Raw genomic sequence first — 26,986 nt, forward strand, 5'->3', positions numbered from 1 at the left:
TTTTAACCTGATATAACCAAGCGCCTAATGATTTTGATGAAAAAATAAATAATAATAACTAATAAACATTTTGCAATTTATTGTAACGATTTCTCAATAAATCAGTCGAAGGAAGGTTTTTAAACAGGTAAGTAGCTGTTTACTTTCGAAAGATATTGCCTTTCATTCAAATGATTCATGATTTAAGAAGTTCACTACATTGTCTGTCTCACACGACTGAGGACACTAATCATATAATGGCAATATCGTTTACATGAACAGCTGAAGGGCTCTGTAGTAAGGACAAAAAAGCCCTTTCTCTGTAAACAAGGTATGAAAGAAATTTCTCTTGCATTTGCAGTTGTGTCATAATTTGAAAATTTGGTGAAATGATGCCATAGTCTGTAACTGTTTTTTTGGGTAGTAGTCACACAGGCCAATATACGCCCCGCTCGGTTCAACTCCGCGTCAACGCTTGGGCTTTCAGAAAAAAAACTCTCACTATGATTGCATGTTTTCTGTTCCAAGTTTCATTTGTTTAATATCTGTCTTCTATTAATTAACTTTTTTAGTGTTTCCTTAGATACAAAGCTCCAGAGAGCACCCTGAGACTTACGAAGTTTAGATAATAATTATACTTGTATGTTTATAAAATGAACAACAATTATCTAAGAATTTAGGGCTTTTTCAGCCCTTTTGGGGAAAAAAAACAAGACATGGGGAAAATTTGCATCACGAAATATTTTAAAGTTAGAAGAATAAGCTTTTCAGTCTACCTGGAATGAGGAAATTATTTAATATTTTAGATTCTTTTCTCTTTCAAAGAACTTGAAATGGCTGAAATATCAATCCTTGGGGTGTATATCTATTGCAATAAATCATGACAGATAATATTTTAAATGATCTCTGAATGTGATGAAAATCAATGATTTCTGATTTGCTTTTATTTTTACTTTTGATTGGGATTTTTTTCTGAAGATTGGGAAAAATATCGGTCCGTCCGTCAGTAGACCAAAGCTTGTCTGAGTGATAACTCGACAATTCCTGCACCTATTGTCATCAAACTTGACATGAAGGCTAGGCCTGACCAGTAGGTGACCCCTATTGATTTTAGGGGTCAAAGGTCAAGGTCAAAGACACCTTGAATGCGAAAAAGTTGTCCAAAGGATAACTAGACAATGCCTGCACCCATGGCCCTCAAACTTGACTTGGAGGTTGGGCTTGACCAGTAGATGACCAACATTGATTTTAGGGGTCATCAACACAATTGTCAAGGTCACATTGACCTTGAACAGAAAAGGTCGTCAAAGCTTGTCCGAGTGATAATCAACAATGCCTGGACCAAATGGTGGTCAAACTTGACATTGAGGCTAGTCCTGACCAGAACATGACCCCTATTGATTTCAGGGATCATCGGGTCAATGGTCAAGTTCACAGTGACCTTGAATGCAAATTTGACAATTCCTGTACATATGGTAACTTGAGATGAAGGTTGGGCCTGACCAGTAGATGACCCCTTTTGATTTTAGGACTCATCAGGTCAAAGGTCAAGGTCAGAGTAACCTTTAACACGAAAAGATTATCTGTGTGACAATGCCTGCACTCATAGCCCTCAAACTTGACTATTAGGTTGGGGGTGACCAGTAGATGACCCCCATTGCAATTCATATTTGTCATTGAAATTATGTCATATTTACTTATTCCCTGCTGCTAAGAGGATACATGTTTATCTGCAAATATCAGTCATTATCTGAACATGATTAAAAACTGTACCTACTATCCTCGCACTTTGAATGGTCATAACCTTTAAACTGCCTCATAGGCATCAAATGTCAATGATAAACCAGCAGTCATTTACTTCCTCCAACATTAAATGATTAATAATTAATTCATTTCTTCTTAAAACACATTTATTCTATATTGCACATCTTTCTGACAAAGCTGTGCTTAGAGGGCATTATGTTTGACAATCATCTATTGTTTCAGTTGAACTCTGTCACTGAACAGACATGGCTGGATATGGGGGCCAGGGCTTTAACCCAGGATCTGCTGCCGCGCCTTCTTCGCAGGTTGAGATTAGTGTCTCTTGCAGGTAAGGAAGAAACAAAAAAAGTGAAAAATAAAGATCATACATAAATCTGTCACTGTAGAACTTTGCATGCTATATAAGTGAACATGTATAACAAAGAAAAATTGACTCATGACATTCTATTATATTCTATTATTTTCATGAAATCTTCTGGGCAAGTGCCTTATTCCAGACAGTTTTATTAGATTTTTATTCAGAAAAAAATAATTAAATTTAGTTTCTCCTGGGTAAATTATTTTAAGTTTTTTTTCTCGTACAAAATTAACATTTGTACAAAATCTGCAAGCATTTTGTCATTGCAACAATTTCTATTTCAATAGGTGCCTGCAAGACTAGCATATTATTTATTAAATTAAGGTAGTTGCTACAACTTGCATGCATCACTGTGATTGTACAAATGCAGAAATTTGGGCCACATTATAATGGACTGGGACCAGTTTATTTTTTATTTTAAAGGTGGCCTTAGTGATAAATAATTATTCCAATTATTACAGGGGCCTTCGAGACAGAGACACTTTCTCCAAGTCCGATCCAATGTGTGTACTTCACACTTGGGACATTAAAAGCAAGACATTTCATGAGGTAAGTTTTCGCTCACACTGATGAGCTGAGTCTAGAATTTGCTTGCACACTGACTATGTAACTCAGGGGGCCGTATTAATGAAGGATTTTAGTTGTTACTGTAATTATCATAAATCTGTATAAAAGGTCACTATTTTTTTTTCTCAACTTCAGGCTCATTGTCTATGTTGGCTTAAGTTTTATTTATACAAAAATATAGCAAAATAATGAAACTATGGCACTAACATATTTTCAATTTATAGCTTAAATCGACAAAGATCTTGTTTTAAATGGCCCTTTTAAGCTTTGCAGGATTTAAATATATAAACTACATTAAACAATTATATATCATAATGGTGAGTTTGGTGCTACTTTTATGTCTCTCACTTTTATAAGATCATGGCTGCTGTTATCATGTTACCAAAAATAGAAAACTCTGTGTGTATGATTTTGAAATACTGCTAATGCCTTAAATGTTGGTAACTATACTTAAGTTTATTTTTAAACTCTCTTTCAGTTCGGCCGGACAGAGATGATTAAGGACACCTTGAACCCAGACTTTGTTAAGAAGTTTGTCATGAACTATTTCTTCGAGGAGAGTCAGAAACTGAAGTTTGAAATGTACGTATCCCTACTATTTGGGTTAAAAGCTCGTTTTTTGTTGTGTTTTCTTATAAAAATAGTCAAGCTGTTGTCATTGGCTTGCTGTGAAGTCTCCGTGCAAACACTCGAATTTGGGGTGAGATGTGACTAAAAAAAAGGACATTTAAGATGTTCTCATGAAACTTGTTATACTTGGTATCAGTGACCTTTACAGGAATGATGAGCATGTATACATGCATATAAGTGGATACAATTCTTTTCACATACCCAAAGTTTACAATAAATTCCGGCCCAATTGCCATTTGAACCGGCCATTTTAGCCGGCAACCTGAGTTTTTGTTGAGAATATTGCATACTGGTCTGCAAAATAAAACTAAAGATTTAAACGTCTTACTTTCCAACTTACATGTATAAAATATGAGGATAATATTTTCTTTTCCATTTTTTTTTTTTAGATTTGATGTAGACTCACCTACACAAAGACTGTCTGCACATGTAAGTTCAAGTGATATATATTTTAGACTGGTTTAAGACAAATAAAGTAAGCCAAAAGTATTATCATTTTACTAGTGGCAATAATAGCGGCAAAAAAACAAGCCAGACAGTTTATGTTACTCGTATAAGAATAATAATTTAATTATAATGTCATTTGTTTACCGCTAAGCGATGTGTAGTCATATCACAGTTTATGTCTCTTCCATTTTTTCTGATCGTTTTATATCTACTGATGAAGGCGTATAGCTAAAACATTTAGATAAAAAAGTTTTCAAAAACATAACATGTGTGTTGTTATTTTAAATAATATTTTTTAGCTCGACTATTCGAAAAATAAGAAGAGCTATCCTAGTCACCCGAGCGTCGGCGTAACCACTTATGTTAAAGTTTGCGTACCACCTCAAATATTTTCCAATTCAATTGTCTTCTGCCTTTGAAACTTTGCACACTTGTTAACCATCATGGCCCCAACCTGTACACAGGAGGAAGAAACTCTATCAAGCCTTTTGACAGAATTATGCCCCTTTTTCGACTTAGAATTTACATAAAAGTGTGTGTACCACCTCAGATAATTTCAAAGTCCATCGACATATGGCTTTGAAACTTTGCACACTTGTTCGCCATCATGATCTCAACTGAAAAGTGGCAGAATAGTTGAGCATGCTGTCTCTGTGGCAGCTCTTGTTATATGATATTTTTGTGTATATTATTTACTTTAAATTTATTCCATGTTTAGCCTCATAGAATAATTTAAGTTTAATCATTTATGACCCTGCTGAGTATAGTCTTACTTTTAAAGGGACTCACTCAGCTTTTGGCACCCTGGTAATGCATCTGAAAACACATATTTTACTCTTTGCTAACAATATTGCAGAATAAAATGCACATTAAGTATATACAAATATTGCTTTACGTGGGGACTGAGCCAACGGCGGTACAGTCAAGGAAAAAACTGACATCATAACCACACGCCGAAAAGGACTCATATACAAGCATAAGGATAACTTTACCTTTAACCTTTTGTTGAAAAGTGTTACTAACGAAAGTCAAAATCATAGACTCCAAAGACAATATTTGTGCATATAAAAAAAATAACAACATTTGTTGAAGGGTTGCAGCCATCTGTATATTAATTTTAATACTCCTTATGATTTACGATACTCAATTTCGTCATACCATAAAAAGGTGAATTTTACAAATCATGATTGAGTCCCGTTCAGTGTTTTGTTGCTGAATAGCTTTCCAAGTGCTTGCTTTATTAGGGATGTGATATGTCTGAGGATTTCCGATCTAACTGATTGCTTTTGGTCGTTAATTTATTTGTTAAATGCATTGACATTCCAGTTTGCTTTAACCCTCAAAAGGGCTTCTAAAAAAGCCAGTTTGCTTCTGCGGCAGTGCTTTACCCTCATTGACAGAAATATGTTTTATTAAGGATACAATGCTTGTTTTTTTGGGAAATTTGTTTTACCTGCCCGGTAGATAGGTTGTGAAATTGATATATGACGCTAAACACAGAATCAGTTTTGGTTTGTCCTTATGTTTTTTTTAATTAGTTGCAGATCCGTGAGACAGTTTTTTTCTTTTTCGAAGGAAAGATATTTTCTTTGAAAATTTAATTGCTGACCATTTCTATTTCAAAACATGTTTTTGCTATTAGATAATTCCTATTACACTTTTGAATTTATTTATTTGGTTTTATGATTAGCTGATAATGTTGTTGCAAGTTATGAAGTTTCAACAAAATGAGTACACATATTTTCATTCAGTCAATTATAATTGGAAAGAAATGGAAAAAATATCTTAACTATTTTTTAAATATTTCATTTGTATTTGTACAGGATTTCCTTGGAAGGATAGAATGTACACTGGGCGAGATTGTTGGCTGTGGAAGTGGTCGGATTGAAAAAAACCTTCTGTAAGTTAAATGATAGAACCTTGGAGGATGGTTAACCAGACCTTGTCACATGGATCAAGGTATACTTGAAAATATGGAGAAGTTTATCACAAACTATTGAAGGGATTTTGTTTATCAAAATTTTTTCTATCTTTTTTTTACTGCCCAAAAAAATCACATGAAAGATTCCCATGTATTTTGGTGACATTTGTTTATTTTCACACTTCAACATCATTTTGTACTTGTCAATTTTAAAATAAATGCTCTTTAAAAGCATTACGTTCACAAGTCTTTCTAGTACAAAAAAACTATTGAAAAGTACCCAAAAAGATATACATTTAACAGGAAGAAAAAGTTTGTTTGATGACAATTAAATGTTGGTTGGGTTGTTAGAAAATGAATTGTATGTCAGGAAGCATTATTTTGTTAACGGTACATGTCAATGACTCTCATCTATTGTATTTCTTTAGCGCACACCAAAAGTGTGGTAGTTTTGTGAGAATTCTGAATATGTTCTGTATACATTTTTTCTTGATCACAGTATCACAAACCTTGTTGAAAGTAAAGTGCTTATTCTCTGGAGGAATTCTACCTTAGACAAAATATAAGCATGTTTTTTTATTATGTTAAAATTTAACTATGTAAGTATCTATCATGTGTTTCCGGTACAGATAGAAAAATCCGACCCGATGGCATGTGCGTAAGCCACCCAGCGTGCCCGAGGGTCGGATTTTTCGATTACAGACTGGAAACAAATGATTGATATTTTTTCTTGCATATCTAAATTTATCAATTTGTGGAAAAAATGACGTTGAAGCAAGCTTTTGTACAATAACACCAAAAAATGTGTGCGACGTTGTTTACTGACGTCATAGAGCGCAGTAGTTTTGAGTAACTAAAAATTGAGTTTTTAAACGATTATTTATTTTCAATTTTAATCAAAAGTCTTGCAAACATATATATTTGGTTGCGCTTTATTATTGAAATGGCAAAATATATTTTTTATAAACCATACAATAAATGAAATAAGAAGTGGCGCGTTGTTGCGCGTGACTCATCTTACATGGGGTATGTAAGACAGGTTTTTCCAGCACTGGTCACATGACCAGAAACACACGTCCGGTATGCAAGAATTTATGTGTCTAGGATAGGGCTATTTTTGATGTTTATAAGACAGTTGAAGTACATGTAATATGACATATTCTTTTTTATTTTTAGTGGTATTCAAGGACAGTCAAAAATATTTGGTAAGATTGATGTTATGATTTGTGTTACAAAATATCGGATGTATATACAATTCTCATTTACTTTAAAATGTTTTTCCATCTTAAATCTATGACATATTTTTAAATGTATGGGTATCATTCACGTTAACATGTAATTTTTTGTAATAAAATCATTGCCTACATTTCAGTTCGTGTTGAAGAGGTCAGCTCATCAAAAGTATGTCCTATTCATTGTCTTTCATTGTATTACCTGTTAAACATGGGATTGCTTTGTCCCTCATTGTTGGTGTCTCTTCATTGTTTTTGATAAATTACTTTTGACTAAATTGTTGTTACTCGGTATCATTTATTGTGGTCAGTAGATGTCAGTAGGTCAAAGGTCAAGGTCATTGTGGACATTGTGGTCCCAGCAGGTGACACATACAATGTACATAGTTCTCCTTATAGTTTCTTGTGTTATAATTTTCTGCCTCAAGTAAATTATTTTGAAGACAAATTCTAAAAAACAATTTAAACGAGTAATTTAGTAATATTAATCTTTTCTTCTAGAAGGTTCATGTGCATCCTGAAGATCTGCAGTAAATCTAACAAATGTTTAAGCTGTATGTGTTTTATTTAAATACATGAGCACATAATTTACTTTATAAAGTAAATAATGATGATGTAAATCACATTGTTACTTTGAACAAATTCCAAAACAATTGACCCTTAAACTCACACATTTTCCTGAATTTAGTGGCTGGGACTCAGAAAATGAAGACTGGGACAAACTCTCAATTTAAAGCAACACTTTCTGATTTAAACTGAATTATCTATCAGAATGATCCTATTTTTCAGGAAGAAGTCCACATGCAGATGAGAGCTTCAGGTCTCGACAAGAAAGATCTGTTCGGAAAATCCGACCCCTTCCTGATATTCTACAGAGCGAACCCTGATGGCAGGTGGGACAAGCTTAGCATTAGCAATATTTCAGTGCCCGAATTCATAGCACCTCTTAAGACATTTCTTTTCTTAAGTTTATTCAAAAGTCTTTGACTTCTTGGGTGTTAAAATTGATACACAAAAGAGATTTTCAGGTGAAGGAAAGTATCGACCATCTACAATATATTTTAAAATGTTTTTGGGATTTCCAAAGGTTATTATCTTAAACATATTTCTTACTTATGTTGAGATGTATTTAAAAATGATCCAAAGGGAATTTGGATGGCCTACGCCAAAAACATTGAGCAATGTTGTATGTCAGGGCTTGTGTCCGCTTTTCGAAGTGTATGTTTTACTGTGAATGACACATTATAGTTCAAATTTTGAAACTTCCTACTGCCTTCAAAAGTCCTTTTTTGTTCTTGAAAAAATGATACATAAATATCCCAATGAACATAATTATGATATTTCTAGCTATACAGTGACACACAAGACAGAGGTTATAAAGAACACACTCAATCCAACCTGGAAGCCGTTTTGTGTTTCTGCGAAGACACTATGCAATGGAGACCACACTAGGTTACTGAAAATCGAGTGTTACGACTGGGACTCTGATGGAAGGTATGGATGTTTTGGGTAGTTTTTTAGCTCAACTATTCAAAGATGATGGCTAGCTAAAATTCTTGCCCTAGCTTCTGCTACGGCGTCACACCTTGGGTAAGGTTTTTGCATGTAACCATATTTGAGTCAATATCTCAGCAAATTTGTCTTGTCTTGCATTGAAACTTTACACATGAAATTGTTTCCAATTATCAAACCTAATAAATCAAGTTATGTAATGCTATCTTGCATATAATGCAAATAAGAGTCCTTTATTATTAGACTTTTATTTCTAATTTTACAGTGATTCATGAATGTTTCACTTAAACTTTACAATCATTTAACTTAAAGGGGCTGGAATAGTCAAACACCCTGTCGCTGTGACAGATCTAATAAATGAAGCCAAAGATTCCAATATTTACTAGTGTAAGAAATTGGGCAGGTTCATGCAAATGTCTTTTTGTGATGACTTTAGTTAATTTGCAATGGGCGGATTGTTCAGAACTTTGTTATAGTTATGAACATTGTTAATGGCATCATTGTTATGTTCAAAGGATAATTTTTTTTATGATTTGCAGCTATTTTTAAATAAAAAAAACGAGCACTTCTTAAAAAAGTTGTTGCATCATTTGTAAGAAGGACTGCAGACCAAAAGTTTGTCCTTAAAACTTCCAGAGAAGCGAATATTTGAAAGTTAACAATTATGACAAAAATAAACATTAACAAAATTCTGAACAATCAACCCAGTGTTTCTTTTGGTTATTTTCCAGTTGAACCTTTAGAGCTTTATGACATATTTCTTTAAGGGATAATGCACGTGTTCCAGCTGTGTATTGTTTTAACTCACATTTCTTTAAGGCATTAGACAGGTGTCTCAGCTGTGTTTTGTGTATACTAACATTTCTTTGAGGTATTAGACAGATGATCCAGCTGTGTATTGTTTAAACTCACATTTCTTTGAGACATTAGACAGGGTATTCCAGCTGTGTATTGTTTAAACTCACATTTCTTTGAGACATTAGACAGGGTATTCCAGCTGTGTATTGTTTAAACTCACATTTCTTAAAGGCATTTAACAGGGTATTCCAGCTGTGTATTGTTTAAACTCACATTTCTTAAAGGCATTTAACAGGGTATTCCAGCTGTGTATTGTTTAAACTCACATTTCTTAAAGGCATTTAACAGGGTATTCCAGCTGTGTATTGTTTAAACTCACATTTCTTAAAGGCATTTAACAGGGTATTCCAGCTGTGTATTGTTTAAACTCACATTTCTTAAAGGCATTTAACAGGTTATTCCAGCAGTCGAGGGGTGAAAGCGAAAAAGTTCTATCTTCTTCTTTATTTTAAGTCACTTAGAACCTTTTTGCATTCGCCCCTTGAGCTGTGTAATGCGTAAACTAACATTCATTTAAGGCATATGAAAGGGTATTCAAGCTGTATATTTAAGGCATTAGACAGGGTAGTATTCTTGCTTTGTTTTGTTTAAACTAACATTTGTTAAAGCATTAGACGCTATTAAAGCTGTGTTCTGTTAAAAGTGACATTCCTTTAAGTCATTAGACAGAGTATTCCAGCAATATTTTGTTTAAACTAACATTCATTTAAGGCATAATATAGACAGGGTATTCCAGCTGATTTTAAATGAACGAAGGAAATGTTGAAAGCCTTTAAAACTATTATTGTTTATTGTATGTACAAATTTAACAATTTTGTGTTGTTTTTTTGTAGGTTAGAAAATTCCTTTAAGCATAATAGTTCATAACTAATTCCAATTGTTTCAGCAGCCATGATTTCATAGGGGAGTTTACTACAACTCTGAAAGATTTGCTGAACGCTCCAAAGGCCAATACAATGTTTGATGTAAGTTAAAAAAGTCACACACAACTAAAGATCCCTATTTCTTGTCATACATTTATTGATGGTTATGCAGTTATAGTGTAAATCATGAGTTTAGATTTTACTTTTTAATTCATGATTTTTAACTTTCACACTTGCATAATTATGAATACTAGATCAAAATTGACATTTGTGGTAATGTCGGAGCGGTTAAATATGATATCAGTGGTTATGGCAGAGTGAATAAAGTTGATATTGGTGGTGATGGCAGAGTGGTTTAAGTCAAAATCAGTGGTGATGGTTGAGTGGTTAAAAGTTGATATCACTGGTGATTGTAGAAGTGGTTGAAGTTGATATCAATATCAAGGTTAAGGTCGATATTGGTAGTTATGACAGAGTGATAAAAATTTATATAAGTGGCGATATCTGAGTGGCTAAAGTTGATAACATTTGTTGGTAGGCATATAAAACAAAGCACCAAAACAGAAATCATAATTTAAATTTGAACAATGTTATTCTCCTAAATGCTTTTGTTTTTGCATTTTCTTGTTATTTGGTTTTTCAGGTAATTAACCCAAAGAAGAAAGCAAAGAAAAGAAATTACAAGAACTCAGGGGAGGTAATGTTGAAATGTTTTCGAGCCAGATAAGCATATTAGCATGCCCTTGAAGGGCGGCATATAGTTATTAGACCATCTGTCAGTCAGTCAGTGTGTCCCCATGTTTAATTATTTTTTGCTGAAGAATGCTTTATGCCAATGAACCTCAAACTTTGAAGGCAATTTGGTCATAACCAGAAAATGACTCCTACATCTATTGAGGTCAGTTGGTTAAAGGTCAAGGTGACATTGAGCTGAAAAAACTGTTTCCAATCAATAACTGCAGAATGCTTTGGGCCAGGACCTCAAACTTGTTAGGCAAGTTGGGTATAACCAGCAGGTCAGCCTTATAAATTTACTGATCATTAGGTCACATTTGTGGTCAAAACTGAACAAACCATGTTTACCTGGTAATGGGAATTTAATCTATCTTCACAGATTTGTACAGCAATTCTTGAGTGTATTTGTTAAAACAAATGTGATTTACCTCATACATTTTATGCAACAAATATGTTATACTGAATGACTGTTCATCAGACAAGGCCCAATCATTGGCATTTGTCATCTTCTGTGACAGCTCTTGTGTATTATAGTGTCACACAGGCTGTCTGGGGTTTTCCAAAGAAAAGAAATTAGTGTATTGTGACTTGGTGTTGTTGTCGGCTTCCTTGGTGGTGTCATGGCTTCATGGATGTTGTTGTTGAGCATGAACATCAATCTTGGCCAAATGTCAAAATATTCATATATGAAACTTAGTTCTCATATGTCCAGTTACAATACGCATATGTGTCGTGAGGCTTTGTTTCTACATTAATTTGAATTAAGATATTCAATATTCACTTTAAATTAAGAACAAATGTGGAAAATGACAATATGCACTAACATAGCAAAGCCATGTTTATATATTTGTTTTTAGTATCCATGGCCATAACTAAAACTGTTCCAAGATATTCACCAGTAACTTACTTCACATGTGGCCAGTTACAATTGCTGAATGTAGCATGGCCATGTCTATACATTTATTTGAAAAGAATAAAATACCTTAACTTTTATAGTAATTTGTTATGTATGTTTAAATTTCAGCTGAATGTGATGCAGTGTAAAGTGGAGGTTGTACCAAGCTTCCTCGACTATCTGCAGGGAGGGTCAGTAACTTATTGTAAAGGTTTTGATTAGTTTTTTCTTGAAGAAAGAAACTCTAGGAATGGTCATTGTCTTGCTTTGGTCAGGATCGGTGCCATGATATTAATGCAAGAACTTGGCCAAAACTCAAAATTCCATTGAGGATATTCAAATGAAACTTGGTGCACATGTTGTCAGGAACAATACACCCAAGGATTATAACTTCAACCATAATAACAGTTAAGTAAAGTCCCTTTTTCATTTGAAATATAATAAACATAGATTAGTCTTTTTTTTATAATTTACATGTATTTTCTGTCTATTGGGATTTAAGAATGAGCTTAGTAATGTGTTAATATGACTTGCATTTTGTGTTTAGAGGAATTTATAGCAAACACTACATGATTAGTCTGTTGTGGATAAACACCTTTACCTTGATAAGCAATTAATGGCATTTGATAACTGTTCTTTAGCTCTCTGCTCTGCATCAACTTGACCTTAACAATCATGATTTACAACATTGCTTTTATTGAATATTGACCTTCAGATCTTCGACAGAAACTAATGGCAGTTAAAAACTTCCCTTTACCTATAACTTCCTGCCATACAATAATATGACTTTTACATTTAACTTACTGAGTTGCCTGTGAAGCATGGTAGGCAGATGGGGCTGTCTTTGCAGCACCAGCGTCACACTAACATGTTTGATCAAAAACTTTGAATTACTTGTTGTAGAGTCTTCAAACTCGGTATGCACATTTTTCATGATCAATAGATGATTTTTGGGTCAGTTAGTCAAAGGTCAAGGTCAAGGCCACCAAAAATGGTGGGCTGTCCAAAAAAGCAACCCATCTGATTCATGGAAATGTATATTTCAGTGTTATCTTTCTGCTTTGCTCTGAAAGGACCTTAAGTAAACATTTGTAAAATGATATTTTTTTCCCGTATTTCAGAGTTGATATGAATTTCACAGTAGCAATAGATTACACAGCTTCCAATGGCAACCCAAGGGAGCCCAACTCACTACATTACTACGCTCAGAACCAAGTCAATCAGTATGCTTCTGCCATCCAAGCTGTGGGGGAAATAATTCAGGATTATGATACGTGAGTTTTAGTAGTTTAATCAAAAGTTGTCTCTTACATATATATACATGTACACATATGCATATACATGTACATGTTGTTGTTTTTTGTAACAGTACAACATTATTACACTAAGGACCAAGTCAATCAGTATACTGGGGCCATACAAGCTGTGCATAAAATCACTCAGAACTATAACATAGTTTTGACATTCTTTGAAAAATAAACTTAGTGTATGCTGTCAGTGATTTTACAAGTAAATTTCACTACATTATGAGGCTCAGAACCAACATAATCAATTATGCTGTGGCCATGCAAACAGTAGGAGTAATTATTCAGGTATATAATACCTTTTTGCTGATATTTAAAAATAAACTTCATGGGTATTTTGTCATTTTCAATGTATTTGATCAACAAATTCACAACATTATTATGCTCAAATCAAACAAACAGTTTGCTGCATCAGTACAAGATTCTGGTATTTCTAAGCTGTTCTTTCAGAAGTAGTCTTATGGGCTTACACAGTCGTTTGTATATTAATGTATGCTGTTGGGAGATATAGCTAACAATAGCGACTCTAGAATACTGAGCAAAGCTGTGAGTACATGTGAATGACAATTTGCTTTTCTTTATATACACATACCACCAGCTGGATGATGTAAGGTAATTTCAGATATTGTGAATACCGCAAAAGGTACTTGAAAACGTATTTTTTCACCAATTTTAATTTTTAATAGTCTTTACAGTAGAAAATCACACTGTAACAATGTAGCTAGTTGCATTTTAAATGTATGCATAGAAAAATATATGCATCAATATGTTTAAATTGATTTTACAGGGATAAATTGTTTCCTGTTCTTGGTTTTGGAGCCAAGTTGCCAGACGGAAATGTTCATCATGAATTTGCTTGTGTAAGTTCTTAAATAATGAGAATAAGAGTGGTTAAATGGTATAGTTTATACTTATTTCTTAAAGTTTTATTGTGACAAAAGCTGACAGCAAGCTAACAGCTTATAGAATTATGCTCAAGACTGTTTCTAAGGCAAAAACCAGTACTGGTGTCCACTTTGAGAGGCCATGAGAAAGTTCCCCCTGTTGGGATCACACCGACAACTTCTTGGGTGAGAGCCAGACACCTATGCCACTAGACCACTCTCACCCTCTAATGGTACAGGTGTCTGCCTCTTACCAGAGATGAGAGTGGGAGGGGCTTACAACTACATATGTTAAATCACACCTCCAACATAAATCATGCAACGCCATTGGTCCAGGACTGGTCATGTGATGACGCCATATTTTTCCATATTGGGTCTACAAATTTATATCATACCTAAATGGCGTATTTTCCGATTCAAATGAATATTCTGATTAATAAATGAAACGTTTAAACATATAAAGCAGTTGTTGACTTGATATATACGTTAGGGGTTTCCTTGGCCGTCTATATATTCCATATCTGGTCACCTACTTACCCTATAACTTATAATATGAAAATATGGATCCAAACATACACCTACAATATATTATGATTTGAACTTTGTATAACACGTGATTAGCAGTCACTTGAGACATTTTATCATCCAACGTATTATATTTTAAAATGTTTTTATTTTTGATCACAGAGAGACATATTTTAAAGCAGATCATATGGTTAGGGGTTAAGACTGGTTTATTTGAATTTATAAGTTAGACTCTTAATTCTATTTGTTACATTCTCGATCTTACATCTGAACTTACAATATCGTGTTGTCCTTTCATTGATAAGATGGAACCCTAGGGGAAAATTTCAATAACTTGGTTATAGTACTTTATGTTCAACTGTTGCATCTATTTCAGAATTTCAACCCCAACAACCCCTACTGTGCCGGCATACAGGGAATCATTCAGGCATACTACACATCACTGCAGCAGGTCCAACTGTACGGGCCAACTAACTTCTCCCCAGTCATCAATCATGTCTCTAGGTAAACCTTTTAAGATTTTCAGGGGGGGGGGGGGGCTAAAGAAATTGAGGTAATGTCATAGCCTAGGTGTTGTCATTGTCATGCAAAAACCTTAACCTCTGCGATAACTAAAAAATTAACATTTAAAGATATTGAAATGAAACTTGGTACACAAGTTGCCTGAGACAATGACCACATGTCTAGCAAGGCCCATAGTTCTGGCTATATTCATTGTTCAGTTATGCTTCTTATTTGAATGAAAGATAACATGTGCATTGGCTCCTTGGCACACTTGTTTTTAGCTCGACTATTCGAAGAATAAGGAGAGCTATACTACTCACCCTGGCGTCGGCGGTGGTGTCGGCGTTGGCGTCACACCTTGGTTAAGGTTTTGCATGTAAGCACCTTTAAGTCATTATCTCAGTAAATACATCAGTTATTGCATTGAAACTTTGGATATGTATTCCCAACTATCTTACATACTAAATTAATGAAGTTGGATAAACATTATTTTAATATAATGCAAATAATAGGCCTTTATTATTCGACTTCTTAATAAATCAGGAAAGATAATTCTATCTTGCATATTTTGTAATTTTTGTCGCTTTATTATGTGACTTAGAAATTCTGGTTAAGGTTTTGCGTGTAAGCACACATAGGTTAATATCTCAGCAACTACTTCAGGTATTGCATTGATACTTGATACAATGGTACTCAACCATCCAACCTACTAAATTAACCAAGTAAGATAACTCTAGTTTGCATTTAATGCAAATAATTGCCCTTTATTATTCGACTTAGAAATTCTGGTCAAGGTTTTGCGTGTAAGCACACAGGTTAATATCTCAGCAACTACTTAAGGTATAGCATTGAGACTTTATACAATGGTAGTCAACCATCCAACCTACTTAATTAACCAAGTTAGATAACTCTAGTTTGCATTTAATGCAAAATAATTGCCCTTTATTATTCAACTTAGAATTTCTGGTTAAGGTTTTGCATGTAACCACATTTAAGTCAATACCTCAGCGAATACATCATGTATACATCATGTATTGCCTTGAAACTTTACACACAGGCTCCCAATCATTGAACCTTCTTATTTAATCAAGTAAGATAACTCTATCTTTCATATTATATAATTTTTGCCCCTTTATTATGTGACTTAGAAATTCTGGTTAAGGTCTTGCATGTAAGCACACATAGGATAATATCTCAGCAACTACTTGATGTATTGCATTGAGACTTTATACAATGGTATTCAACCATCCAACCTAATTGAAAAACCAAGTTAGATTACTGTTTTTTGCAAATAATGGCCCTTTATTATTATACTTAAAAATTCTGGTTAAAATTTTGCATGTAACCACAAATCTATGTTAATATCTCCGCACATCATGTAATGCATTGAAGTCTAATCTAACAGTGATCCATGCATGTTTCGCCAAAACTTTTCAATCCTTACACTGAAAAGCGGCGGAATAGATGAGAGCGCTGTCTCTGTGACAGCTCGTGTTATTAATTCTGTTGTTTTTTCCTTTCAAAAATCAAAGTACTAGAAAGGTTCAATGAATTTAAAGTACCACTATGAGACTGAGTTTTATCTATGCCTACAAAGTTCTCTGCATTCTTTTTCATGTCTGTGGGAAAAACTGCATTTTTTGGTTGTTGACAAAATCAAAGTACTTAAAAGAGAAAAGATAATTTGTGTTTATAAGGTGTGACCAAAATCAAAGTGCCAAAAGTGCTGAAAAGATGGAGTTCTCTGACTGAGTATGGACTGAGTAGGCATTTACTTTAAGTAAATGTATTTTAATGTGTATATTGAGTTTGAGTATTGTTTTCTAACCTAGAAAACAATCAATTAAGTATTCACTCTATTTAAATGGTTCATTTGTTATGAGATGGGCATTTTGATTGCAGATTTGCAGCAGCAAAACGAGACGGGTCGGCATATTTTGTCCTACTCATAATCACAGATGGTGTTATCACAGATATGGACAACACAATCAATTCCATCATCAACGTAAGTAATTCACATTTTATTATATGGAGCAAACTACAAAACAGAAGAGAAAAATGTTGAGTATTTGTGATGGCCTTGGTGTCTTCATTGGTTTTGTGCAAAAACTATAACTGTGGCCATAACTCTCAAACTGTTCCAAGATATTCACTTGGTACACATGTATAGAAAGGCCAATAACTCATACTTTCACAATTGTAAGATAATGCGCCTTATTGACCCTAAGAAACTGGAAAACTTTAACCATAGCCATAACTAAAAAATGTTCAATACTTTCAAACGGAACTTGGTACTCATGTTGCCAGAGACAATATGCATATGTTTAGCAAGGCTAATACATATTAGGAATTTATAAACGGGTTACAATGTTTAATCCCTGATGGCTAGTAAACATATCATTATTACACATTATTTACATGTATTTTATTGAGTTGATAGGTCTGTCAAAGTGACATTTCTGTAAGCTCTCCTATATTATGAAGAAAACTTGTGGAGGAATTGTATTTTCTTTGTTGATATCATCTCTTGTGAAGGGTGCTTGTTATTATCACTATTCATAACTTAAAGGGATAAGACACCAGGTGGTACCGAAATAGGCATAGACAGTATTTCCTAAAAACAAGCCTATAATTATCCCTACAAGCTAGTATGTGGCTGATAATACATAATTTAACATTTTCAGCAGTGTTAATCTCTGTCAGTAGTTTTCATGGATCAATATCATCATCGATGTTAATCTGTACGGCTCTGTGTCTATGTTGTTTAACATGTGAAATTCACTTGATGAGTGTCGATAAATATACCAACACTATTTTTAAACTTACTGGGCAGACATACCCAGAAGATTTTGAATTGAAAAAAAATATGCAACAGTTGCAAAAGATAAATAGCAAGTTTTATAACAGATGAGCATTGGAATCAGTTCACGATGTTCTTGTAAAAATTTTGCTTTGTATTTTCAGGCTTCCACTTTGCCGATGTCAATTATCATTGTTGGTGTTGGGAATGCAGAATTTGATGGTAAGTGTCATGGTAAAGCTAATGGTATGAATTCAAAAATATTATTTTAATTCTTCTTGCAGAATTAAAAATCACAGAATTAATCTGGTTTATAACTGTTTTAACCTATTTAATGTTGCATAGTTTATACTGGTTTATTGATGTTTGTTTATGGTAAGTGTCAAAAATTCACTTCCTGAACATAAAGTTGTTTTATATGACCTGGGCCAATATTCATAAGACATCTTAAGTCATTACTTGACTTAAGTCAATTTCTTAACTTCTTAAATTTTCATAGTCGAATTTACAGAATAGTATAAATAATTTAAGAATAAAAGTATGTATATTCAATTACATCAATGAAAATAAAGTATTTCAGATATTATGAAGTTATTACATTGAATGGCAAGTGAGATACGGTACTTAATTTAGGAAAATGACTTAAGATGTTTTATGAATACCGGCCACATACCGGCCACGGTACGCTGTTGTATTTTTTTTACTCTTTTTATAAACATATTTTCTCATAGAATGTGTTGATAAAAACATTTTGTCAGTTTTTCCCAAAAATATATTCTAGAGCTAAAATGACCTTTAGTAAATTGCTCAAAAAATAAAGAGTTTTGCTCAATTTCATTTGTTGCTGAAGAGTTATATATTGGGGAATCTTCACCAAAGTGTTAGATTATAATATGTGAATGGAACGAGATTTTGATAATTGTGGCGGTAACATGATTAACGAGAAAAGCGAGATAAATGATCTATGAAAGAAAGTGCTTTTAAAGCTGCACTGATTTACTATTTTTACAACTTTTTTTAATTTTTTGCCATGGAAAGAGCATTTTTTTGCATAAATATCTGCAAACCAATGATATAAGATTGCTGACTAAAAAATCAGATAGTAGATTAATATTTCCGTTCAAAAATTAATGTTTTATTGCTTAAACTGTTCCTAACGGTTTAAGAAAAATGCATAAAACATCAGTTTTGGAACTTAAATATAAAAATCTAATTATTTGTCAGCAGTCTTATTTTAAAGTATGTTTTAAAGCAAGAAATGAACTTTACTTGTAACTCATTTTTTAGATCGATAATCACAATTCATTTTCAATCTGTTAACATTTATACAGGATTTAGATTGTGTTCTCGTTTGAGAGTTTTCAAAAAACTTCAAAAAACTGTGGCCTGGTCCTTTGCATAGTTTCCCACATCATCAATGACAATAATCAAATAACATTCTATGATAGGAAATTTGAACATCAAATGGCTAATATATTGGCTGGAATTTTCTACCTTTTATATGCAGTACAACCTTATTTATTACAGCTATGAATGTTCTTGATGGGGATGGCCAGAGACTCGGCCACCATGGAAAATATGCTGACAGAGATATTGTACAGGTTAGTTATCATTTATGATTTATTATTATGCCCCCTTTTGAAAAAAGTGGGGTATATTGTTTTGCACATGTCGGTCGGTCGGTCGGTCGGTCTGTCTGTCTGTCGGTCGGTCGGAATACCAAATGGTTTCCGATCAATAACTTGAGAACGCTTTGACCGAGGGACCTCATACTTGGTATGTGTATTGGTCATCACCAGCAGATGAACCCTATTGATTTTGAGGTCAGTGGGTCAAAGGTCAAGGTCAGTGTGACCTTTACATGAAAAACGGTTTCCGATCAATAACTTGAGAACGCTTTGACCCAGGAACCTCATACTTGGTAGGTGTATTGGTCATGACCAGCAGATGAACCCTATTGATTTTGAGGTCAGTGGGTCAAAGGTCAAGGTCAGTGTGACCTTAACATGAAAAACGGTTTCCGATCAATAACTTGAGAATGCTTTGACCCAGGGACCTCATACTAGGTAGGCTTATTGGTCATGACCAGCAGATGAACCCTATTGATTTTGAGGTCAGTGGGTCAAAGGTCAAGGTCAGTGTGACTGTAAGCTGAAAAAAGGTTTTCTGATTGTCCATATTTTATTTAAGTGTCCAAATCCTACTAACAATTTGGCTCCCAAGGGGGCATAAATGTTTCACTAACATCTCTTGTTTATATATTTATGCCAGTGTTATTTTCCACCTCTAAGGAAAAGGTGACAGGGCACTTTGATGGAGGTAAAATAGCATTGTTTTTGTAAAAAGGGGGAAAACACTAACATGATTCATAAATTGTTCAACTTGTTGTCAATCCTTTTTTTGAACTCCATAAACTTTTTTTATAAGGGGATAAATGAATACTTTTTTAAAAAAGGGCTGAAAAAACACTGAATTATGCAGTACCGGTAAACTCCTTAACTAGGCAGGTGCCTTGATCATTATATTGAATGGTCTTATAATGCAGATTATTACATGATCTATAAATAAAACATCCCTGATGGGCGAAGAGCAATTTTCATAGACAGTTTCAAACGCCAAATGGACATGTCTTTTTATAGACATTTTATCATAAGACGTCATAATAAGGCAAGAAAATCACATCATCAACACCATACCAACCTGTCTACTTAAAGACCGGAAACAGTTTTATCATATAATGTCATAATAGATGATACGGTTTCATATAACTAAATAGTTATTTTCTTATTAGCAGTGAAATATGCAGTTAATAATGACAGCAGAACCATTATTGATCTCAGCTATCACCTCGGTCAATGATAAATTTTGGTCAATATGACAGCATATTTCACAGCTTATCAATAAATAATTGTATAATACCAACTGAATGCAGAATCAAGCAATAACAAAATTTAAGGAGGATGTTGCCCTTGCTCAATATGTTATTTACTGGTACATGCAATTTTATGTTCAAAATTGACTATTTGTTTAGTTCTTAAAAAATACTTTTTAGATGAGCTTCTGTTGTAATATTTATCTTTTTTACAGTTTGTTCCATTTCGTGACTTCCTCAGTGGTCGCTATGGAAATGACATCAATCTTTCGAAAGCTGCCCTTGCTAAGTCGGTCCTCGCAGAAGTGCCAGATCAAGTCATACAATGGATGAAAAAACATGGAATTAAACCTAAACCACAGAGGCCTATACCACCTGCCAGTCAAGCAAATCCTAATTCCCCTCCCGCAAGTCAATCGCAGTGGGGCACACCACAGGGAAATGTTCAACAGCCAGGTGCCCCTGGGGCTCCACCAGGGGGCCAACAACAACAAGGAGGCTACCCACAGGGACCAAGTCAAGGTCAACCTGGCTACCCTGGTGGTGCCCCTCAACAAGCGGGCTACCCACAGGGGCAAGGTCAAGGTCAACCTGGCTACCCTGGTGGTGCCCCTCAACAAGGGGGTTATCCACAGGGACCTCAGGGTTACGCCCAAGGTGCCTCTGGGACTCCTCCTTACCCACAGTCTGGGGCTCCAGGTCAATCTGGGGGTCAAGTTCAACCAGGTCAGCCTCCATACCCCCAGACTCAAGGACAAGGGGCCCAACCGTCTTATCCATCTACTCAAGGACCATATCCTAATGCTGGCCAAGGGGGTGCTCCACCTTACCCACAAGGTCAACAAGGGGGTGCTCCACCATACCCACAAGGTCAAGGTCAAGCCCCCTACCCGGGGGCTCAAGGGGGAGGAGGTGGAGCCCCTTACCCTACAGGTGCCCAGGGATCAGCTCCATACCCATCTGCCCCCCCTGGGGCTCCACAACGGCCACCACCAACCTACCAAAACGCACGGAAATAAGAAAAAAATAAGTTTATTAAAAATAGATTTGTCAGGTATAAAAGTGACAAAGAATTGCTATCTTCCTTTTGTGAAGAATAATAAGATGAGGTACAAACTGCAATACAAACTGATAAAATCAGAACAATTGTGTTTTCATAAGCTATAGATCAAAGGTTTCATACATTATTTCCTGTATTATTCATTACGGTATTTAAAATATCTTTTTGCTGAAATTTGAAAGAAGTATGGATTTTTTAATCCTGTTACGTGAACAACAAGAAGTATTAATATAAAGATTGAAATTGAGATTTATAAGCAAAAAATCGAGTTTGATTAGGCCAAATCAGAATTTCAGAAAATTTGAAAAATAATTTTCATAAAGAAATGCTATTTTTTATTGTTAAATTCCTCAATTAAAATTAGCTGCAAGTTTTAAGACACTTTCCAGATCAATTTTGAAGATTTTTTATTTTCATTATTCAAAAGCAAAAGTAATGCTGGATTTGAATGGGAAATTGATTCTTTAATTTTTAAAACTTTGCATTAACCTCAAAGCTCTTCAACTGTTTATGTAAAAATTGTGAAGTGTGACCAGTTTAACACATTCCAGGATTTTTTTGAATGAAAAACAAAAAAATATTAGCGACATAAACCTTGATTCAACACAGTATGTGAAACACAAAACATTTTAAGTATGATTTCTATGTTTCATAACTGTTGTATTTTTGTCATAATTTTTAAAATCTGTGGTATTTCAGAAGAGTATGATTAATAGCTATTTTCTACTGCTTAATTTGTATATTTTATTAATGTGATAAAAAATGCTTCAGTGGTCCTTTTATGCTTCGTAACAGAGCCATAAAGTTCTCACACAGTTCTGTCTCAGTAACGACTCAGTAACCATTTAACCCTCACAATATTGGTGGATGCAAAAATTTATTTATTTTTTATTTTAATGCATTATCGTGTTTAACTCCTTAGACTTTACTGATCAAAACAAAGAAGTGCATATGATTTAGGTACAGATACAAAAATATTAGCGATGTTAAGGGGCATTTTTAACTGGGGATTTTGTGGCTACATAACTATTAATTTGAAAAACCCATTTCTAAAGGCTTATACTTTTTATCTGTGCCTAAATCATGTGCTTTTTTCATCATTCAAGTCAATGAAAATGCATTAAAATCATAAATAAAAAATGCATCAACCTATTAATGGCATTAGTATTGTTGTGAATTGGACCATGTTTTACTATCAATAAATGGAGAGTGAAAAATTGTTTTATAATTAATAATCAGATATTTTTGTGCCTGTGTAAAAACTACCAAATTTACATTTTTGCTTCATTTTTTATAATGCATATTTTTTATGCTTTTTCTTACTTGTCGACATTGATTCATGTAGATTGGATCAGATTGAAAATTGCAGTATCAAATTTTAAGGAAGAGAAATGGGGCGAAAATTTAAATAAAATGTTACTTTAACATGAATTTTTTATGGCAAAATAGGATAAAACAGCTTTTTTTGTAGCCAACGATTTTCAGTTAATTTTCAATTATTAGTGATCATAGGAATAACCCATACATTAATTTCGAAAAATTAGAAGTTGCATGTATTAAAATTATGCTAGCGCTCAAAGGTCCATATCACACATGAATTCAATTCATGTAATAGGAATAACCTAGAAAAATGTTAATGGGATTTTTATTAGCTTTATTCAATGTCATGTATTCAATGGCTATCCATATGCTAATATCATTTTGGTGTGAGGTGTGTGGGATAGGAATTACCTAACAAAATGTTTTTCAAAAAAATGTTAATGGGATTTTTTTAAGCTTGTGCTATACATATGTCAAGATATGTCCTCTTTTTTTTGGGGGGGGGGGGGGGGGGGGGTGTTAATTTTTACATTTCTGTGATAGTTGTTGTCAGGATAAAATAGTAAAAATACAAAGGAAAAAAGGAAAGTACATTGTCAGCTTGGCCGGTATTCATACACATCAAGTTATTTCTTAGCTCAAATTTCAAAAAATTTCATAGTCCAGGTAAATGAAAACCTGTTTATTTATAAGTGTTTTTAACATAACAGTATGTATTTTCAATCAAATCAATGAGAGTATTTGAGTCTACTCTAGTTCAGATATTTTTAAGTTACTTTAAGAAATTACTTAAGTTATTAATTTATATGATTTTTTTAGAATTTTGTAAATTTACAAATACTAAATGGGTCAGAGGTCAATGTAATACTAAATTTACAGGTTTTTATTACGCTAAAGTATTGAGATGTTTATTGTTCTGCTGCTTTTGCTGTATTTCGTTTTAGAATTATGCTATTACATAATAGGAACTTTATACGTTGTTTGTAATGATGGCAAGCCTAAAGGTATTTGCCTTTGTGTAAGTCTTATTTATGGATGTGATGTAATTCAATCAAGGGAAATGTAATAATGCTATATGTCATATGTTATCATAACCTAATTAATCCTGTATTTTTATACTCTTATTTATTTTTATTATTTGTTATTTTCATCAGCAGTTATGAATTCACCATTACATAAACTATGTGTGAATTTTATATATCATCATGTTCGACTAGAGGATGCCATTTGAAAAGACGTAATATGTTATCAGTGTCAACGACAGTTATTAAATAATATTGTCCTCGAAATGTTACCATTACACATATTTCTTACTGCTTAAATATGTTAGCGATCATTTAAGCACTGTGCAATAATTTATAAGTAGTTCTATCACATCATTAGATAATGTAGTAATGAGTTCCGAATGTGATGTTTCAGTAAGGCCATCCTTAAACACTGTTTGAGAGTCTGTTCCAACTCATTGTTCCATCTCTGAAGGCGACAGTTTTATTGTAGCATATTGTAGCATAACAAATAATTCCCAGCCTTTCATGACACTGGATATGTTTGCATAACAACTGCACACACACACAATGTTTTAAAGATGGCCATTATCCGATAATATAAAGAAAAGAATGTGTTTAATCATCAGCTGAAGAATGTGTTGAATATCAGCTAAAGAATGTGTTGAATATCAGCTAAATAATGTGTTGAATATCAGCTGAAGAATGTGTTGAATATCAGCTAAAGAATGTGTTGAATATCAGCTAAAGAATGTGTTGAATATCAGCTGAAGAATGTGTTGAATATCAGCTAAAGAATGTGTTGAATATCAGCTAAAGAATGTGTTGAATATCAGCTGAAGAATGTGTTGAATATCAGCTGAAGAATGTGTTGAATATCAGTTGCCAATTGTATAAAACATTGATAGGTTGGCCAGGTTAAAAGTTATCTTTATGCTAGTTTTCACAATTGATTTGATTATTAAATAGTATTTGTATAAATATCGACCAGTCAATAAACATTTCGGCTAACTTTGACCAACCAAGAAACTAACCATTTCTATACAAATGGCTGCTGAAGAAGATATTTAGTTATTGATGTTATGGTTTCTTGCAAACTTTCTGCACTCTAGTAGTATCCAATAAATTATTTATAAGCTTGTGTTGCAATTGTCATGCAGTTTAAGAATTCCTTTGGACAATTAAAAATCATTTTTAGCTCTACTGGCCAAAGGTTGAATAGGTTAAGAGATGGCATGGTCTCCGTGCGTCTGAAAACAATTGCTTGTGAATGAGATACAGTATTCAGTTTTTTAATGTACCTTTATCAAACTTATAATTTAGTTAGATATCAATGAGAGCTCGAGTTCTTTCTTAAACCAGATCTTCAGATCCACCCATGAATGACTAGATTATGGCCCTTGAAATGCTGAAGTATTTTCTTAGGACAACAACTTTGTACAGAGAGTTTTGTAGTATGGTAGTAGTTTATTCCCTTTGCTAAGGGTGACAACTTTGTACAGAGAGTTGTGTATTATGGTAGTAGTTTATTCCCTTTGCTAAGGGTGACAACTTTGTACAGAGAGTTGTGTATTATGGTAGTAGTTTATTCCCTTTGCTAAGGGTGACTACTTTGTGCAGAGATTTATGGGATGTCGACCTCCAAGATTTGGACATTATTATTTGTGACTATGGTTTGTGATAATCACTGTTTGATCAGTTGTTCACATGAATGATAGACTATTATGTTTGTGTTATTGCATTGCGCAGCCAGAGAATCCTAATATTTAACATCACTTAGGGAAACAGACAACATGACGCATTCATATAAACGATTATCTAATTAAATGTAAAATATAATTGTTACTAGTATACAAAAAACTTTAAAAAAACAACAACATCCGTCTAGGCTTATTTAAGCATCAATTAAATCGTCGATCGGTTTTCAATCTTCGGTCATCCGTAGTATAAAGTTTGTGCGATACCCAAGACTAGAGCAATGGCTTATGCACGAGGCAAAGTTTAATGGTCGCAAGAAAAAGGTCATAAAACCAGAGAATTTTAGAAGTACTTTCAAAATGGACAGCAATCTCTTGAAACAGGCACAGGTGTGGTCAGCGTTTAGTTGTATTCTCAATCGAGTTCAAATGATTTAACATGACATGGCATAACACACAGACGCATCAAACAACACATTGAGCACTTATTTGAAAAAAAAGGTTTACATTTCTCTTTTACCTTTTAAACACGGCTATGTCGGGTCAGGGTTGTCTAATTGTTTATTTCTCTCTTATTAATTCATTTCCAGTGGGAGCATGATGCTCCGGACTCCTAGCAAGCTGTGCTTGCACATAAATCCTAGTCTTGCTTTGCCCCTGAATAAACTGAAGCACACCTCACAATCAGAATTGCTTTAACAATCAAAAGTAGCTTTTGCCATTGTGGTTAAGCCTTCAAAATTCGTTGACATAATCTGAGGGAGAAAGTAATTTGTTTTGATGCAAATATTATAAGTGAAAAAATGTCCAAATGTCAAAGATGACGAGCTACTTTTTCACAACTATCAGCTCCATTCAGAAAGGACAGGTCTGACAATCATGGAGGCATCCTCGTGTACGTTAATCACAGCATACCAGCAATACGTAAACATGACCTCGAACTTACCACTATTTAAAGCATTTGGGTTGAAATGCATATAAAACACCGGAAGATACTCTTTGGTACATTCTATAGTATAGAGGATACAAAATTTAAATAACTAAATATAAATCACCTCTGTCATAGTTGAATGAAGAACACCCGTTTCTGCTGAAGTCAACTTGCGAGATTATGTTCGCTTTCTCTTAAAGGCCTAGTTTAAGCCTTCTATAAGTGACACCCCCCCCCCCCCCCCCGGAAAAAAATCGTGTCTTAATCTAATTGCCTGGTGCCTTCTTATCAGTTCTGCAATCTGAGTATCCTGCTGTGCAGTTT

General features: G+C 34.0%; 1 protein-coding gene across 2 annotated transcripts; it reads left to right on the forward strand.

The window, feature by feature from the left end:
* On the forward strand, positions 1-25,175 carry LOC128217349 (copine-8-like). Of its 2 annotated transcripts, none has more exons than XM_052924452.1 (20): positions 1-127; positions 1,966-2,071; positions 2,563-2,650; positions 3,147-3,250; positions 3,688-3,727; positions 5,569-5,645; positions 6,843-6,871; positions 7,039-7,067; positions 7,688-7,791; positions 8,246-8,392; positions 10,155-10,233; positions 10,775-10,828; positions 11,891-11,952; positions 12,883-13,035; positions 13,853-13,925; positions 14,851-14,978; positions 16,881-16,983; positions 17,943-18,000; positions 19,306-19,379; positions 20,866-25,175. In XM_052924452.1, exons 2-20 carry the CDS (start codon positions 1,989-1,991, stop codon positions 21,667-21,669), a joined length of 2,289 nt encoding a protein of 762 aa, XP_052780412.1. In that variant the 5' UTR covers positions 1-127; positions 1,966-1,988; the 3' UTR covers positions 21,670-25,175. The 2 variants fall into 2 exon arrangements, with proteins under 2 accessions (XP_052780412.1, XP_052780413.1); XM_052924453.1 differs by having other exon boundaries at positions 10,158-10,233.
* The last annotated feature ends 1,811 nt before the right edge of the window (positions 25,176-26,986 follow it).

The sequence above is a fragment of the Mya arenaria genome, chromosome 14 (assembly GCF_026914265.1).
Source record: "Mya arenaria isolate MELC-2E11 chromosome 14, ASM2691426v1".
In the NCBI taxonomy this organism is placed as follows: Eukaryota; Metazoa; Mollusca; class Bivalvia; order Myida; family Myidae; genus Mya; species Mya arenaria.

Excerpts from the sequence above, each read along its gene's own strand:
- LOC128217349 (XM_052924452.1), top strand. The coding sequence starts at position 1,989 with ATGGCTGGATATGGGGGCCAGGGCTTTAACCCAGGATCTGCTGCCGCG. Across the intron at positions 10,829-11,890 it reads ATTACAAGAACTCAGGGGAG|CTGAATGTGATGCAGTGTAA; the intron begins GTAATGTTGAAA and ends TTTAAATTTCAG. Across the intron at positions 19,380-20,865 it reads CTGACAGAGATATTGTACAG|TTTGTTCCATTTCGTGACTT; the intron begins GTTAGTTATCAT and ends TCTTTTTTACAG.